Genomic DNA, 18,065 nt, shown 5'->3' with positions numbered 1-18,065 from the left:
TTAATGTGGGAAAGTACTCACTGACCAATCTTGCCAACTTTTTATTTGCTCTGGGGCTTGCGATTCTAGTTCGATTCCAATGTCCTCTTGAACTGTGGGTCTGGACAGTAACATGCAAATTCCATCCTACCAGTACCCTAAAGTCACCCCTTCTCTTCAAACACATGCATTCCACGTTTCAGGAGCCTGCTCCAGGCTCCCGGGTGAGGCTCAGGCCAATCCCTAAGTGCACTAGCCCTGGCTGGACCCTCTCTCAGCAGACCCTAGTGTTGCAAAGGCAACTGGGTGGGGAGGGTCAGACCAGCAGGTCGACACCCCGGCTTCCCATCCTACTCCACTACATCCAGGAGTCCTCTGAACCCCTGTCCCGCCCTCTGCGCGAGGTTCCTTTAAGAAAGCCGGCTGCTGAACGCGTCTCTGGGGCGGAAGGCAGAGGGCGCCAAGAATGCGGGACTCCGACGACGGGAGCGCGAAGGCTGAAGCTTCGCCGGTGGCCTCCCCCTCTGCGTCCCCCCAGCACTCCACCCAGGGTCCTCCCGCTCCCTACTCCCAGATCCCCGCCCCCCCTCTCCCCCCACTTCGAAGGTCCCTCCTCGGCGGCCAAACTCCCTGCACCGCCACGCTCGCACCTCGTTGCTCCGCCCGCAGCCCAGACCCCGGCCCCAGCCCCCGCCCCACCGCCGGACCGCCGGGCGGCCGTCGGACTCGGGCGGGGCCCCCGCAAGCCGCGGGCGGGGGGAAGGACGGGGCGCCCGGCGCGACCTCATCCACATGCAGGGGACGGCGCGGCGCGGCGGCCGCCAGGAAAGGACAAAAGCTGTTCCGCCGCCGGCCGCGCAGTGCCAGGCTCGCCCCGCCCGCCGCCCCGGTGGCCCCCGACGCGGCCCCCCTTCCGTCTGCCCCGCGGTCCGGGGCTGCACAGCCCTGACGGCTTCCGGGAGGAGGCAGCCTCTTTGGGACCCTGCACGCCCGACCTCCTCCACGTCCTCAGGAGCCACAGCCCCCTTCTCCGTGTCTCCTGGCCAGTTGAGGTGGCCCCATCTCCTTGAGCGGGCCTGGACTGCGGGGGCCCTTCCTTCGCCAAAGCCCTGAGTTCTAGTCCCCCTAGCCTCCACTCTCACCTGTGACCAGCAATCTGCAGATGGAACTTGCCAGACACAGCCCAGAGCCCAGCCGGGCGGGGCGGGGGCGGGGAGGTGGTGAGGTTAGGGCAGAACCTCTTCCGGGATTCTCTCAAGGCTCTGGATGAGGGTTGGAGGCCAGACTTTTGATGATGGGTGCTTAGGGTCTCCTGACCCTCCGAGGGCTTCCTGGACGCAGCCCCATCCCCCCTAGAGCTGTATCTCATACCCCGCCATCACCACCCGGAGGCCAAGGAAGCATCAGAAAGGCTTTGCGTCTGGGCCCTGCCACTTGCTCTGTGATGCTTCTCACGCATCTCTGGGCCTCAACTTCCACCTGTAGAATGGACCCAACCTCCACCCTTCTCCCTGGAGGCGGGCACTCGGGGTCTGTGCCAGGATTCAAGGAGTATGGAAGCGCTGGCACACAGAGGGTCCCAGTAAACACACAGCTATTATTTTTGCCAACTTCCTCAGTCTCGTTGAGGGCAGGGACAGTCTTGCCTTTGAGCTCTGCTCCCCCACTCTCACCCCACGACTGGATGTAACTCCGGCAGTGGGAGGGCCTCTTCCTTCGTTCAACTGGAAAGTTCTTCCCAGGTCTGCTCCAAGTCCTCTCCTTCCTTCCCAGGCAGGGGGGTGGGGGCAGTTCCCTTTAAGGAAGGTGGGGGAGGGGGCTGCCGACCGGTCCTCCTTCCGCCCCTCCCTGGCCCCCGCAGCCGGGGGCCCAGGGCCCGGGCCCCGCGCCAGCGCATGCGCCCGCCTGTGGGCGCTGTCCGGGCTGCGAAGGCCGCGAGCGCACGGACAGACGGACGGACCGACGGACTGGCGGCCGGTCGGACACACTGGGCAGCGCGGGGAGCGGGGACGCGGCGGGACAGCGACATGGTCGGCCACACGCAGCAGCCGAGCGGGCGCGGGAATCCCGGCCCTGCACCCTCGCCCTCCCCCGGCCCGGGCCCGGGCCCTGGCGCCTCGGAGCGGGTGGCGCTCAAGAAGGAGATCGGGCTCGTGAGCGCCTGCACCATCATCATCGGTGAGCGGGGCCCGGGTGGGCGGGTGCCTGGAGTGGCAGGGCCAAAGGCTTGGGGCGCATTGCCGCCCGCCCGAAACAAGGAGCACCCCGCTCCCGGCGCCCCTATGATCTGCGACCGTGGGACGCATGAGGAGATGCCCAGAGCACCTGTGGTGTCACCCCTCACAGGGTGGCAGTAAGACTTCTTGTTCTCACCTCTCCTGGAGCCCCAAATGTTTGCACCTGAGGGAGGTTCAGGTCCCATCCACCCCTGGGAATCCCCCTCCTGCCTTTAATTTGCTGTGGTTTCAGCAAGGGCAATTGCCCTCAGTTTTCTCATCTATGAAATGGAGGTGACTGTAATCCTGCCTTGGGTGCAGGAGCCTTGTAAGTACGGGGACTGGATAGGTTGACCCAGGTTAAGGCCCCAAGTTCTGGGCTGTGACTCAAGCTGAGCCCCTACTGTGTGGGGGACCCAGGTGCCATACGGTGTGGGTGATTTATTCAAAAGCAGGATGCCCTGTGCGTAGACTGGACAGGTAGAGCCAGCCCAGTGGGGAAATAGGTTCAGAGTATGTAATTATTGCAGAGTTTGGTGGCAGGACCCTGGGGGGAGTCAGTGACTGGGAAGGCCAGTGATGGGGTGGGCATACCAAGCCTGCAGAAAAGCCACCCGCTTCCTGGGCAGGGATCCCAACAGGCACTCACATCCTCTGGGCTCATCTTTCCCACCTGAGAATGTGTCCGTGTGTCTTGCCCCCATATGGGGACTTCTGGATCAGCAGAGGGCTCAGGGGACAAGGCCCAAGTCATGAACACTGACTGCTCAGGAACTAGGTAAACTAGACCTGTGCCCCTGTCCACACCAAGTGCCTCAGAGACCCTCCTGGGAGTAGTCTGTTCCATCCCCTGTGTTCCAGGAGACAGAGTGGGGGGATGAATGACGGGGGTCTTGACTGCCCTCATCCTGCCTGCCAGATCTCCCCCTCGCCAGCCAGGGAGGCCTTGTGTACCCCCCTGCCCACCACCCATCCTCAGACCCCTGAAGATGAAGAAAGTTGGAGGCTCAGAAGGGCAGACTGGAGTCTTCACCTCCTCCTCTGCTGCCCCCACACTGGGAGCTCCTGAACTGGGGCTGGGATCTGGTTCGTGGCCATCCCCACGCTCACGCAGAAGGTTGCCCCAGAACGTAAGCCCTGTCGAGGTAGTTCCCCCATCTCACCCCCTTTCCCCTGGAATGGAATCTTCCAGGAGCCGCTCCTGCGACCTCGTTGCCCTAGGACGTCCCTGCCTGACTGTCTGCTGCTGGGAGGAAGTGTTGGTCCCAAAGATTTAGCCGGGATACTGGGTAGAGTCTTGCCTGGCCCACACATGATGGAGTCAAGAGGCTGGCTGTGTCTGGAGCCAGCTACAGTGCCAGGAAGGTGCAGGGCGCGACACGGCTCTTCCTGGGCTACCTCAGCTAAGCAGGGATCCTTGAGCTCTATTCCTACTCTGCCTCCTCCCGCACCCTATCTGCTTCAGGGCAGGTGGAGGCCGCTGGCTCCTCTCTCCTCGAAAGAGGACCCTGGTGGTGGCAGTGGGACCAGAGGAGGCCTCCTCCACTGTCACATGTCTTCTGCAGGACGGACCCCATAAGAATAGCCCCGTGCACCCCAGCTCTGCCCTTGTGGTGTCCACCCCCCCCCCACCCCGTTTCAGTCCATTCCTGCTGTTCCAGGTCCACTGCCCCCTTGGTCTCCAGATCTTGAAGACTGAGCTGGGGTAAGAGGTGACTTGGCCAAGGGTGGCCGACTCGGGAGGAGAACCCAGAAGACCTGACCCCCACCTGCGACCCTCATTGGTGGTCCAACGACCCTGCTTGGGGAGCTGTGAAGGGTCCCAGAAGGCAGGAGACGGACGAGGAGAGAATGGATGTGAACCAGAAGGGGATGGGACATGAGGGAGGAGGCCTCTGTGGCTGAGTCAGGGTCTGCACTGCTCTTCCCACTTGATGCCCTGGAGACCCCACCCTCTCCCCCTCCCCATGCTGTTCTGTGGAGTCTATCTCACACATCTGATCCCACCTTCCTGCCCTGGGCCACCTGGTCAAAGTGAAAAATGTCTCCAGAGTGTCATATTTTAGCTTTAAAAGTCTTGAGGCCTTTATATTCTACTCCACAGTCTTTCTTGTTACCAGATCCTGCACTTGTTATCTCGAAAACTTCAAATATCCCCTTCCAGAAGATCCTATAATTCTCATTCCTTGTACCCTCTGCCCTGTCCTAGGCTGAGGAGTGGGAGCTTTCGGGAATGGAATGATATGGAAGGGCTCTGGGCTGGAGTCAGACTCTGCCCGAAGTGTGTTTAGGACAGCACCTCCTGGCCCCAGCAAGCACACCTGGAGGGGAACAGGCCAGCCTGGGGGAAAGTGAGCCAGTGGGGCAGGGGCTATGTAAGACACCACCATGTCTAATACCTATCCTGAAAAACACCCCTTACTACATCATGAAATCGTGTTCCCCCTTTATCTCACTTGATTCTCATGCCCACCTTGCAAGATGAAAGTGTTTATACCCATTCTACAGATGTAGGAACTGGGGTTGGAAGTTAAATGACACTTCTGCAGGCAGGAGACTTGGGACTTGGAACCAGATTTGGACCCAATCTTCTAATCCAGTGCCCTTCTTCATACTGTTCTGGTGCTGGGCAAAACTGGAGCCAGATTCAGAGCCCTTGATGGAAGAAGGTCGGGATTTACCGAGGATTTACCCGAGTCCCCCACTTTGTGATGGATGGATGGATGGATGGATGGATGGATGGGTGGATGGATGAACAAATGGACAAAGGAATCTCCCGGGACTCCCCACTCCCACCCAGGACTGTATGTACAAAATCTCTTGTCCTGACTCAAGAACCTTGGCCAGCTGCCTCTCCTGATCCACACCCAAGGAATGGGCATTCCCAGGTCCAGCAGAGTGGGAATCACTTTGGGTGTGCTCACCAGGCTTTTTTGTCCTCCACTCTCTCCCTTGGACTCGGGTATCCAGCCCATGCTCATGTTTATGTGTCAGGCTCAGGAGTGTTCAGGGACTCAGAGGCCTGCTTCATGAATCCCATCTCCTGCTCATCCAACCATGACCAGGCCCCTTTCTGTTGTCCCCAGGGCTGGTGGTGGCTGGTATGCTCAGAGGATGGCCCTCTGCAAAGGCCCAGCACCTCCTCATAGGGACCCTGAAGAGACATAAAGCCACACAAGAGCTTGTCTGTGTCTCACACCCCTGATTTACAGATGAGGAAACAGACTGAGGCTGCAACCAGCCCAGATCAGATGCCCTTGATGCTCAGGACACCACTGGGGGCCAAGGCAGCTCAAGCTACAAGGGGGGTGGGGGGCTGCCAGCACTGGACACACTCATTCATCTAGTCATCACACTCATTCATCTAGGTACAGAACAATGCCAGACACTGTTCTGGGTGCTGGAGATACAACAGGGAATAGGACAGACAAAAGCCCTGTCCTCTTGGAGCTGACATTCCAGCATGGGAGTGAAAGAGCAAATGATAAACAAGCTGAATGTTTGGCCAATGGGATAATGATAAGTGCTAAGGTGACAAAATTAAGATAGGGGGTGGGGAAGATTGTAGGTAGGAGATGAGTCAGGAGTGGGAGGGGCCCAATTTGTGTGGGCCTTCCTGGCTGCAGTGAGAACTTTGCCTTTTTCTCTTTGTGAGACAGGAGAGGGCTTTGAGCAGATGAGGGATGGGATAAGACAGGATGGGATGAGATGACATGGGGTGGGATGGGATAGGATGGATGGAGTAGGATATGGGATGGGAAAGGATGGAATGGGATGAGAAGGATGGGATGGGATGGATGGGGTAAGATATGGGATGAGATGTGATAGGATATGGGATGGGATTGGATGGATGGGAGGGGATGGGGTGGATGGAATGGGGTGGGATGGATGGGATGGGATGGGATGTATGGGGTAGGATATGGGAGAGGATGGGAAGAGATGGGATGGATGGGATAGGATATGGGGTGGGATAGGATGGGTGGGATGGGATGGAATGGGATGGGATGAGATGGGGCTCACTATGGAGAAGCTGTGGGCAGCAGGGGTAGAAGCAGGAAACCTGGTCAGGAGGGTACTGAGTCACTTGGGTAAGAGATAGTGGTGGCTCAGAGCAGGGTGGTGGCAATGAGGTGCTGAGTGGAGGTTCAGTTCTGGATGTGTTTGGAAGGTGGAACCAAAGGATTTGGGATGAACTAGATATGAGGTGTGGGAGAAGGAGAAGAGTCAAGGGTGACATCAGGTTCGGGCCTGAGCCTTTGGGAGCCAGGTTTGCAATGTACTGATCTGGAAAGACTGTGAGGGAAGTAGGTGCTTGAGGGAAAGGGGTTGGAAGTCCAGAACCTCATTTTGACCATGGGAAATTCGAGATGCCTATTTGTAATTAGTTGGATATGCGGGTTTAGTTTAGGGAAGAGGTCCATGGTAGGCATAAAATGTGGGAGTTGCCAACAGAAGCTAGGGGACTGGATGAGGTCTCCAAGGGAGGGAGTGTGGAAGGAAAGGGGCCAAGGCCCCGGGGCTGAGCCACAGGCACTCAAAATCTGGAAGTCAGGAAAGAGAAGGACCAGCAGAGGAGTCCAGAAGGAGCAGCCAGCAAGGTGGGAGGAGGGCTGGGAGGCTGAGGCTGGAGGAAGGGGTTAACTTGCCAGATGCCACTGATGAGGCAGGTAAGATGCAGTTTGCAGGTGCATGACTGGATCCAGCGTTGTGGAGCTCATCGGTGACCTTGACTCAGCCTGGAGATGGGGCACAGGCGAGGCTTCTTAGGTGGGGTTGGGCTGGGCTGAGCCAGGCAGAGAGAGCTCCACACTTCTGCTCATCCCTCTCTTAAAAGGAAAGTGGGTTAGGCTGGAAGTACACGCCAGTCATTTGGCAATTCCAGACATGTCCTGGAGGCATCCCCACTCACCTCCCTGGAGTTCTGCCAAGAACCTCAATGGGCACTTCTGTCTCCTCAGAGGGATGCCTGACACATGCTCATTAAGGACATTCATGTGTTTGGAGTCACGGGCTTCACCCAGGGGGACAGCAGGGTCCCTAAAGCAGAGCTCTGGCTACGGACTCCAGCATACAGAGGTCCCATGGGGATCAGGTCTCCAAAAGCCGGATTGGGTGGCCTGGGGTATCTTCAAGGTTGATGACAGTAGTGAGATCCATAAGCACTTCCTGGGGCCTCTGATGTGCGAAGCAGCGTGGGGGCATGCCTGCATCACTGCCTTTTCTTCCCACTTTGTAGCCAAGAAGGGTTGGAGAGGTGATGTATCTTGTCCACAGCCTCCCACCAAGAGGGATCTGGGATTCGAACCCAGATCTGGGGATTCTCAATTAGTGCCTCTGCCTGTGGCCTCAGGGACCTACTGAAGGGAATTTGGAACTCTTTCCCAGAGGCCTCATGGGTCATATCCTAACGGGGAGGTGCTGAGACTCGTTGCCCAGAGCAAGGGAAGGAGGTCTGGCCTATGGCCAGCCCCTGATCAGGCCCAGGAGCCCCAGAGCTGTTCTCTGTCAGGCCAGCAGGCCAGTGTGACAGGAAGAACCCCCATTGTCAGCCTGCTCACTAAAAGAGGCACAGATAGGCAAGGCGTATGTAAGATAACCTAGGCCCTGTGGGTTCTTTGTCCTTTTGAGGGGCTGAGGCTTCTCATCACAGACCCTACCCTCTGGGAACTCAGGACCCATGCAGGGTAGCCAATAATCACTTCCTGGCCATCCTCCATGTACCATGGGAGTAGAGCAGGATCCAGGTTATAGGGGCCAAAGTGGAAGGTCAGGGAGGGCTTCCTGCAGCTTCTGGGAAACTAGCGAGCTGAGGAGACACCTGACACAGTGAGGGACATGGGCCCCCGAGCAGACTGTGTTTCCTTAGGCCTTTGCAAATGTGCGGGATGTGTCCACCCTGCCCAGCAACGCCTCTGCCAAAGTCTGGGTTGAGCCAGCCCTCTGCTGCCCCCTAGCTCAGTGGCCTGACCTGGTGAAGGGGGAAACTGAGGCCCAGAAGGACAGCACTAGCCTGAGGTCACACAGCTGACTGCTGAAAGTGTTTCTAGGGATGAGGGGTGGTGCCAGCAGCCTGGCTTGACGGGACCTCCCTATCCCCCTCCCCGAATCAGACTCTGCACCTTCCACCCACACGCACCGAGGGCAGTTGGCTCTTTCCACCAACATGACCTCCACCGTCCACCGTTGCGACCTCCACGGTCGGCCACTGCCTCCCAAAAATAGGTCAGCGCGCACCGCAACAGCCAGAAGAACAATGGCCCTTTCTTCGTTCCTCCACGGAACTGAGTAAGCCCCATCAGGCCAAACATCTTAATGTGATAAAAGCCACCCAGTGTGGGCTGAGGGAAGAGGGGCGGGAGGAGACTGAAGGGGGGCTTCCTGGTGGGGGACTCACATCCTCACCCACCTGTGCTGGCGCTGTGGCCCTGCGAGGACCCACTGGGTGGGTGGGAATGTGGAGACCCTGGAACCTGCATTTCTCCAGCCCACTGTCAGCAGACATCTGACCAGGCGCATGGTAGTCTCTCCCTGCCCAGCCCATGCTCCCCACTTCCTGCCCCTCCGCCTCTTTCTCCAGAGCAGGCTTCCCCAAGGTCTGGGCTTGTCCACTACTGTGTCCTGAGGCCAGCAAAGCTGATCCTGCTGGGCCTGAACACAAGGGCTGAGAAGGGAGGCCTGAACCCACCACCACTGGGAGGGCTGGGCAGGCACCCCTGCCATATCCCTCACAGCTCTGTGGTCCCTTCGCCATGCCTCCTGGAATCATTCAGATGCTGGAGGCCCCACCCCTGCCCCCAGCGTCCTCCTCCTTGCCCTCTACCGCCCACCCAAGCCCACAGCCCCTGTGGATCCTTGCAGAGCCCCACCCAGCCCATGTGGTGCCCAGAGCAGCCAGTGGACTTCAGTGGGTTTTCTGCCACCTTCCAGCACAAACCCGGGGGAAGGTGCTAGAGGTTGTCCAGGCCCACAGGGAGAAGCCCGCAAAGACCTCAGAGGCACCAACTGACACACACGTGTTCCGTTGAGCCATGTGGGGAGAAGTCCTGCACTGTAGGCTGAGGCCATGTGTCCAAACAAAATGATCCCCTGGCCCATCCCCCAGGGCCAGCATTGGAGTCTCCCGCTACTGAGCACAGGCTAGTGATGTGTCCCTTTTCAGACCCCAGCTTTAGAGGACAAGATGCCAGGTGTAGCTTCCCAAGGTCTATGCTCATGAGGCCCTACTGTGCTGAACTGTATAGAGCGCTGGGGTCCCCATGGGCTGGGTTGCTTGGGTCCCTGGATGTCCCCAGCCTGAATGCACCCAGCAACTTCCAAGGCCACCCAGCCCCCGCTGGCTTCCAACCTCACTGGCTTTTGGCAAATCCCACTCCACCAGGTCCTGAGAACAGAGGCCCTGCTGCTGGATAGAGCGAACTCAAAGACCCTTTAGAAAGCTGACCCAGGCCCCAGGCCCCCCGGGTAGATAAGGGAGGCGGCTCCTCTCCCCCTGGAAGCTGGCTGAGGGCACAGCTTACCTCTGGGGGCTGGGGGACAGGAATTCTTTCGTCCTTATCTGGATGTATTTAGGGCTCCTGGGATGTGACTGGAAAACCAAGTGGGGCACCGTGGCCGTCCAGACTGGAAATCTGTGTCGGCCGGGGGCGGGGTGGGGGGTAGCACCGTGGACAAGGAATGCATGCAGATTGGTGGCCACAGCTGTGTCCTTGGCCAGACCCGCCTGTGGGCCTGGCAGGTGGAACAGGCAGGCTCTGCCCTGATGGGTGTGCACTGTCCCACAGGACCTGGCAGGTGGGGGTGATCCTGTTGAGGGGCTGAGCCCCAGCTCCTAGCAGGGTTGCTTTTTTATTCTTGTGGCCTGCGCATTCTGGGATTATTTCCTCTTGGGCAGGCCCTTGTGCAAATCACCAGTGATGTGACCTAATTTATTTGCACAGATGGTGAGACCCAGGTCACCCAGAACGTTGCCCTTTTTGCCCTAACTGCCAGGGAGCTCACAGCTCAGTGGGTATTCAGAGCCTTGTTCATCCTGAGAACCTGCTCTGCAGACCACAGCTTGGCCCTCTGAGCATTTTGATTGAGTGTTCCCAGACACCATGAATCAACAGAGCACCCCCTGACACCTACCACACTCCGCAAGACTCAGAGTCATCCCCAAGGGCAGGGGAGGCTTCTGTGACCAAGGCAGATTCCACTGGCCTCTGAGCCTCAGAGGCTGGCCACTCCCCTCCTCTTCCAGGAGAGTCGAGTAGAGAAAGCTGCCCCACTTCACAGATGAGAAAATCAGTCTTTCAGGCCAAGGTATTGGTGCCACTTTGGACATCAGGCCTTTCACTCATCCATTAGTTTACTCAACAGCTGTGTATTGAGCACTTACTACATACCGGGAGTTGGAGGTGAACCCAAGCAGGTACGGCTGCAGAGAGTACACAGAACCACGCCAAAAATGCTAGGTACATCTGGATACAGCTGTAAGTGAGCAGAGGGCTTCCTAGATTCCTTGCCGAATCCTCACGATAGCCTCTTGTACAGACGGATCTTGAAAGGTGACCTGAGCGCCAGCTGGGCTTTCCCCTGGGATTAGAGCAGCGACTCCTCTTTGCAACCAGTAGGCTGTCTCAAGGGAGAGGCGGTCTGTGTCCAGACCCCAGGCTGGCCGGGTCTCTGCCAGCCTGCCCTTGCCCACCCGATTCCTTCAGCGATGGCTGCTGACCAACCCCCGGTCCTGAAAGTGCACCAGTTCTTCCCCCTCACCCCACCGGCCCTTGCCCAGGACCTGACACATTTTAACAGTGCCGGGAAACAAGGTCTCTTCAGAGTCTTTGTCCGCAGTCTGGGCCTTAGGTCAGGGACGAGCCCAGGGAGCAGGTTTCCCTTTAAGGAAAGGGGAGAGAGAAGATAAAGAAAGTACGGGACAAGGTCTGGGGAAGGACAGGACTGTGACATGGGAGGAGGACTCCAAACCGGCATGGTCAAGGAGGGCTTCGTGGAGGTGGTGCCACTCCCTGAGCTACTCCATGAGTTTGGACTTTGGCCAATGGGAAAGTAGCAGGACAGTGTCATGGTCAAGGTCTTGCTTTAGGAGGCCAGCTCTACCCAGCAGGTTGGAGGCTGACAAGTCTGGAGGCTTCGGCCAGGGCCAAGGGGCTGAGCCTGGGCCCTGTGGGGATGCACAGGAAGGCTGCCAGTCTGCCACCGCTCGGGTGATGGAGCTTCCTTGCCTGTGCTTCCCCGCCTGGTGGGAGTAAATGGGGTGGGGGTGGGGGGTGCAGAGGAACTCAGAACAGGACTCATCCCTGAATTGCAAGGACAAGGCCAGGGCCTGGAGAAGGGAGGATAATGAGCCCAGAGTGGGGATTGCAAGGTCTGAGGTGTCCAGTGGCATCCATTTGCCTCCAGGCTCACCTTCCCCCTCCTCCTTCTCCAGGGAGCAGCCCAGGCTCCCTTCCTCACTGTAGCATCTGGAAGCCTGAGGAGAAGGCTGGGCTAAGGGGACCCCAGACCTGATGCCTCCCCATCTCTCCCGACCCCAGGGAACATCATCGGCTCGGGCATTTTCATCTCCCCCAAGGGGGTCCTGGAGCACTCGGGCTCTGTGGGTCTGGCCCTCTTCGTCTGGGTCCTGGGTGGAGGCGTCACTGCCCTGGGTTCCCTCTGTTACGCGGAGCTGGGAGTCGCCATCCCCAAGTCTGGCGGGGACTATGCCTATGTCACCGAGATCTTCGGGGGCCTGGCTGGGTGAGTCTGGGGCACCCGTGGGGTCAGTGGGGGAGGGCATGACAATCCGGAATGGATGGCCAGTGGGGCCCTGGACTTTGGTTTCCTCTTTTTCTCACATCTCAGGGAGATCATGGGGTGGATGGAGGGAAGGAGGTGGGGGTGTTGGGGAGCCTTCCAAGGCCAGGGTGGGCAGGACACTCCGGCTGGCCCCCTGACCTCTCTGTGCTTCCTTTCAAATATTTCCTTAAGCCTAATCTGCACCTGGGTGAGGCTAGCAATAAGGCAAGGACAGCCTAGATTTTAGTAAACCCATATGTGTGTGGTGGGGGACAGGGGGCATGATAACTCCTATCAATGCCCTGCAAGAGCTCTCCTTTGAAGAGCTCCCCAGCATTCCTTTATGCACCAGTAAGCATTAGCTGAGCACCTACTATGTGCTGAGGACCAGGGAGAAAAGATCCATTCCTGCCCTCAAGTTGTTCACAGTGCAGAAGGGAAAGAGCCCCTCTACACTTGATGAGGACCTAGATCTTTGCTTTGAGGGTGTGCTTGGGGGGCCCAGCAGCTAAGGGAATGGATGTCACCACCTCAGAAGGTTTCCAGGGAAAACACATTTGCACCAAGGCTTGGAGGGTGTGCTCGACTATCTGGTGTGGCCAGAGGCAGGTCAGATCCATGGTAGGTGTGGGGGCTTGGAGGCGCTGAGGGCGGGGTGGGTGGTCAAAGCTATTGTAGTTGTCCAGCTGAACCATGCCGAGGGCCTGAATAAAGGCATAGGAAGATCCCAGAACCTTGCAGGAGCCTAAATGCGGAAGACGCGGTGGCCAGTGTGGCATGAGGGAGAGGTGGGTACAGCAGAGGTGACACCCGCTTTCCCACTGGTGGGCTCCATTGACAGCAGTTCCCGGGAGGGGGAGGTTGGGGGTAGGCTGCCACGCTGGTGGGGTCTGCGGCATATCCGGGGAGATGATGTAGTCAGGCCTTGCGGGGCAGTTGTCCGGATCCCAGAGGAAAAGTCTAGGCTAAAGTGTGCAAAATTTGGTCCTGAGGGGTGTGGTCCAGAGCCTTTAATGGGGTAGTGGCAGACGGGGCCCTGGCAGGGCGTGCACACCCCTGTGGGTGTGCCCATGAGTTCTCTGCTCTGGGGAGAGGGTTCTTGGAGGCAACTGGGACCTGAGAAAGCAGAAGGTGGGCGGGAGAGGAGGACCCAAGACCCTGCCCCAGGGGCACCTAGCTTCAGGGTTGCAGACGCCACAGAGTAAAGGTGAGGACCAAGACGAATCTACAGAGCATGGTGGTCCAGAGGTCAGTGGTGTCCCTGGATGAGGCAGTCCCCACCCTCAAGGTCCAGGAGCATCCCCAGAGACAGGACCTCCCCTGAGTGCAGGCAGGACCCCCCCGGAATAGGTTGGGCCTCATAGCCTGAGCAGAGTCCCTGCTCCCATGTGGGCATCCTGCGGTGCTGAGATTCGGGCAGAAGGGACATAAATCGTTCCCAACCCCCAGCCACAGCTCCTCGGAAGGTCCGGTCCCTCAGGGGTCACAGCTCAGAGCCAGCTACCTGCAGCCATAGGCTCTGCTGAGAGCTCCAGCTGGAGCCGTAACTAAAGGTTCCAGAACAGCTCCGGCTCAGGAAAACAGCCTGTGACCAGAGGCTAGATGGCCATTAGAAAGGTGGTTGGTTCCCAAGTCCTTCTGGACACCTGCCCAAGGGCAGCCCATAGCTGTTTAACTGTGCTGAATGCTGTCTCTGTTGAAGCGGTCCATTAATAGAGTGGAGACCCCAGTGGGGCCAGCCCTGCCTTCCTGGACCGAAGCCGGCATTGAGTGCCCGTGCCAGCCTTGGGTGCCACGGCCCAGGGTGCAGCCCTGCTCCCACACCTGCACCTGCTCGGCCAAGGTGGCGGGGAGGCGGGGTGGCGCGGGATGCCTGTGCCAGGCAGGCCCTCACTCATTCCAGCTTCCTGCTGCTCTGGAGTGCGGTCCTCATCATGTACCCAACCAGCCTGGCTGTCATCTCCATGACCTTCTCTAACTACGTGCTGCAGCCCGTGTTCCCCAACTGCATCCCCCCAGCTGCTGCCTCCCGCGCACTCTCTATGGCCTGCCTGAGTGAGCGCCCACCTTGGGGCCGCACCATGCCCCCTGCCCCTGTGTGGGAGGACTGCGGGGGCGTGGGGGGGGGGGTGCCTCCAGCCTCCAGCCCCCTGTGAGCTCAGCCTCAGGGGGTGGGCTTCTGGCACCCCAGCTGCTACGGGGATGCCGCCCTCCTACAGCCTGGGCTGGACTCGGCTGAGGCCCACCCACCCACTCTCCTTTCCTCTCAGTGCTCCTGACATGGGTGAACAGCTCCAGCGTGCGCTGGGCCACACGCATCCAGGACATCTTCACCGGTGGGAAGCTGCTGGCCCTGTCCCTCATCATTGGCGTGGGCTTCGTCCAGATCTTCCAAGGTAGGGCCTGGGTGGGGCCGTGCACCAGGGTGGGGAGAGGACACTGACCCTTGACCTGTGGACCCCCCAGGACACTTTGAGGAGCTGACACCCAGCAATGCCTTTGACTTCTGGATGACACCCTCCGTGGGTCACCTGGCCCTGGCCTTCCTCCAGGGCTCCTTTGCCTTCAGTGGCTGGAATTTCCTCAACTACGTCACTGAGGAGCTGGTTGACCCTCGAAAGTGAGTAGGACACCCAGCCGGGCCCTGGGAAGGGGAGGGGTGCGGCGATGGGAGAGGCAGCCTCTCTGCACGGACCTGCTGCCACCTGTGGCTCAGTCTGGTCACCTGCCTGACCATGCTGCTGCCCCACGGGGATGGCTCTGGAAAGACAGCCGGGACACTGTTCCAGCCTGGCCCTGCTCTGCATGGCTGTGGGTGAGTCACGGCCCCTTGCCGGGCCTCAGAAACACTGAGTATCACTGTCCCACTGAAAATGGATCCAGCTATTTGCATTTGGCCAAAACTTACACATGTGCACATAACACAGTCCCTACTGATAAAGCCCACGGCTCATCCGATACTCACCCAGGGTTGCAACAGAGAGGAGTTTGTGCTGGGGCGGGGGCTGGGGCTGATAAGGAGTCCCAGGAGACCCCTGGTCTAGGGACTGGGCCCCGGGGCGATTTGGGGATCTTCAAGGCTGATTTTGCCTGTATTCACTTTTCTCTTTATGTCCTGACATTAGACCTGCCCCTCAACGTTTGATGTGTCCCCTCCCCCATGTGCCCTTCCTCCCACCAGCCCGTGGCCCAGCTGGGGCTGGGGGGTGGCAGGGAGACAGCAGTGCTGCCCCTTATCTGTCCCAAGTCCCCCAGCAGACCCAGGAGATGGAGACTCAAAGCTCCTCCCTCGCTGGGGTCCCTGGGCCCCATCTTCCAGCCCCCACCCCAGGGCTGATGCTGACACACTTCTCCACTGCCCCCAGGAACCTACCTCGTGCCATTGTCATCTCCATCCCGCTGGTGACCTTTGTGTACACCTTCACCAATGTTGCCTACTTCACCGCCATGTCCCCCCAGGAGCTGCTGGCCTCGAACGCAGTGGCCGTGGTGAGTGGGGTCCCACTGGTACCCGGCTCCTGCCCGTCCCGCCATGCCTCACGCACCACCTCTTTTCTGTGTCCACTCAGACCTTCGGGGAGAAGCTGCTGGGCTACTTTTCTTGGGTCATGCCCGTCTCCGTGGCACTTTCTACTTTTGGAGGGATCAATGGCTACCTGTTCACCTCCTCCAGGTGACTGGACTGGGTGGGGAGGGGTCAAGGTGAGGCAAGGCAGGTCCCCCTGGTGTGTGTGATCAGTACTGGGGGCCAGAGGAAGTCAAATCCTGCCAGGTGGGTCCCACCCGAAGCTGGGACAGTGAACTCCCCAGTAACAGATGTGATCCCAACTCAGCTACAGCAAGCAAAAAGGAGGCGGAGGCGGGCTAGACAGGGAAGAACTGGCCAGTGGGGCTGCTGGGACCCAGAGCAGGGGTCAGAGGTGACAGCTCAAGAGGGGCCTCAGGTGTGGAGCTGAGGTCTGGGATCTGGTGGGTAGGGGGCCCAAGGCTGGGCTCATGGCCCCCACCAATCTCTGTCCCAGACTGTGCTTCTCTGGGGCCCGAGAGGGGCACCTGCCCAGCCTGCTGGCCATGATCCATGTCAGACACTGCACACCCATCCCTGCCCTCCTTGTCTGTGTAAGTTGTGGGGCCGAGGCTGGCGGGGAGGGGAGCCGGGGCCACCCAGCTGTGTGGTAATGGCAGGGATACCCACTGGCCCTGGGGGGCAGCCCACGGAGGGAGTGGGGAGGGCCGGGGCTCACCAACCTCCTGGCCTGAGCCGGCAGGCCCAGGACAGCCCACAGGGCTGACGGAGGCAGGTGGGAGGCCACCCTCAGCCCGGTCCTCTCCCAGTGCGGGGCCACAGCGGTCATCATGCTTGTGGGAGACACGTACACGCTCATCAACTACGTGTCCTTCATCAACTACCTCTGCTACGGTGTCACCATCCTGGGCCTTCTCGTTTTGCGCTGGAGGCGGCCAGCGCTCCACAGGCCCATCAAGGTGAGGCCTGGGGGAGGATGGGCTGGCCGGCGCTGTCAGAGCCGCCCCTTCACCCATTGGGCATGGGGGTGAGGGGTGGGGGTCAGGGTGGGGGTGGGAGTGATGACAGCATTAGGTATTCCGGCTTTGGCCACATGCTGCACCCTGCTCAGGGCTTTAAGTATGCTGATGTATTCAGCCTTCATCATAGCCCCACAAGGTGGGTGCTTTGAATACTCCCAGTTTACAGACAGGAAAATGAGGCTAAGACACAGAACTCCATGAGCACACACAAAGACAGAAGAGCCTTAATCAAGCTAAATGCAAATATTCTGTTTGCATATAAATCCTGGAGCTGGAGAAGTGCTCGGTGCCTAAAAAACATGAAACACTGAGAGAGAGAGAGAGAGAGAGAGAGAGAGAGAGAGAGAGAGAGAGAGACCTTCAGCCAAATGCAAGCAGCCAGCAACACAGTTACTGCATGGAACTCAGAGCCACCGAAACTTTGACAAACCCTCAACCATTTGGCAAAACGGCCATCCCATGAGTTTGTTTGGCATGTTTGGCGGCTGCCAGAAGAGGGGACCCTCAAGCCTCAGCTCCCAGGAAAGGGCGGCACCTCGGGATCCCCCCCCCACCCCTGGCGGGGCGGTGGGGCAGGAGGGCCCAGGGAAGGTCCTGCGCCTCCGTTGGCAGTCCCGTCGCTCTCCCCCAGGTGAACCTCCTGGTCCCCATCGCATACTTGGTTTTCTGGGCATTCCTGCTGGTCTTCAGCTTCATCTCGGAGCCCATGGTGTGTGGAGTCGGCGTCATCATCATCCTCACGGGGGTGCCTGTTTTCTTCCTGGGAGTGTTCTGGAGAAGCAAACCAAAGTGTGTGCACAGACTCACAGGTGAGCCAGGCAGCCTCCCCAAGGTGGTGGGGCCGGAAACGTGACCTGTTAGGGACTCGCCCTGGAGCAGGACCTCCCGGCAGTTGTGGTGACAACAGGGGGCCCAACCGCCACCCGACATCTCCCCAAGATGTGGCCCCAGGGTCCAGGATCCACCCAAAGGGAGCGGCTCCCTGAGGACCCCTGCCCCACAGGGTCGGATCCCAAGGTCTATCTGTTTGTTTGTCTCTCTGTCCTCAGAATCCATGACACGCTGGGGCCAGGAGCTGTGCTTTGTGGTCTACCCCCAGGGAGCCCCTGAGGAAGAGGAAAATGGCCCGTGCCAGCCCTCCCCACTGCCCACCAGGGACAAGCCCTTGAAAACGCAATGAGACATTTGCGGAGCCTGAAGCAGCTGTTTCTGTTTACATGTTGTTTATTGAGGAGGTGTTTTTGCAAAATAAGTTGGTTGTTGTTTTGTTTTGTTTTTTGTTTTTTTGTTTTGTCCTGAAAAAAAAGAGAGAGAGAGAGAGAGAGAGAGAGAGAGAGATCTGACTCCTTTGAGTCCTGTGCTGAGAGAGCCCTGGAGATATTGGCTGGGCTCCCTGTCAGTGCTGCCCTGCTCGCTTTCCTGGAAATGTCTATGAATAAAACAGGTTGGTGGGCGGTGTGCTTGTCTTAGGCGAGTCCCTGGTGGGCATGACCCGGTGGGGCTTGTGTGGTGCTGGCTGAGGAAGGTGCCCCAGCAGGCTCTGGA

At 59.0% G+C, this 18,065-nt stretch overlaps 1 protein-coding gene across 2 annotated transcripts; it reads left to right on the top strand.

Moving 5' to 3' along the window:
- Positions 1 to 1,885: 1,885 nt before the first annotated feature.
- Positions 1,886 to 17,959, top strand: SLC7A10 (solute carrier family 7 member 10). 2 transcript variants are annotated; one of them, XM_027044604.2, is made up of 11 exons: positions 1,886 to 2,157; positions 11,729 to 11,933; positions 13,876 to 14,027; positions 14,243 to 14,368; positions 14,439 to 14,592; positions 15,338 to 15,461; positions 15,542 to 15,645; positions 15,995 to 16,091; positions 16,308 to 16,457; positions 17,152 to 17,329; positions 17,570 to 17,959. In XM_027044604.2, exons 1-11 carry the CDS (start codon positions 2,007 to 2,009, stop codon positions 17,698 to 17,700), a joined length of 1,572 nt encoding a protein of 523 aa, XP_026900405.1. In that variant the 5' UTR covers positions 1,886 to 2,006; the 3' UTR covers positions 17,701 to 17,959. The 2 variants fall into 2 exon arrangements, with proteins under 2 accessions (XP_026900405.1, XP_026900406.1); XM_027044605.2 differs by lacking the exon at positions 16,308 to 16,457 and having other exon boundaries at positions 1,898 to 2,157; positions 17,211 to 17,329.
- The last annotated feature ends 106 nt before the right edge of the window (positions 17,960 to 18,065 follow it).

Source organism: Acinonyx jubatus, chromosome E2 (assembly GCF_027475565.1).
Source record: "Acinonyx jubatus isolate Ajub_Pintada_27869175 chromosome E2, VMU_Ajub_asm_v1.0, whole genome shotgun sequence".
NCBI lineage: Eukaryota > Metazoa > Chordata > Mammalia > Carnivora > Felidae > Acinonyx > Acinonyx jubatus.
The sequence above is the reverse complement of the archived record's forward strand: the minus strand, read 5'-3'. Positions and strand labels throughout refer to the sequence as shown.

Excerpts from the sequence above, each read along its gene's own strand:
- SLC7A10 (XM_027044604.2), top strand. The coding sequence starts at position 2,007 with ATGGTCGGCCACACGCAGCAGCCGAGCGGGCGCGGGAATCCCGGCCCT. Across the intron at positions 11,934-13,875 it reads ATCTTCGGGGGCCTGGCTGG|CTTCCTGCTGCTCTGGAGTG; the intron begins GTGAGTCTGGGG and ends CACTCATTCCAG. Across the intron at positions 15,462-15,541 it reads CCTCGAACGCAGTGGCCGTG|ACCTTCGGGGAGAAGCTGCT; the intron begins GTGAGTGGGGTC and ends GTGTCCACTCAG.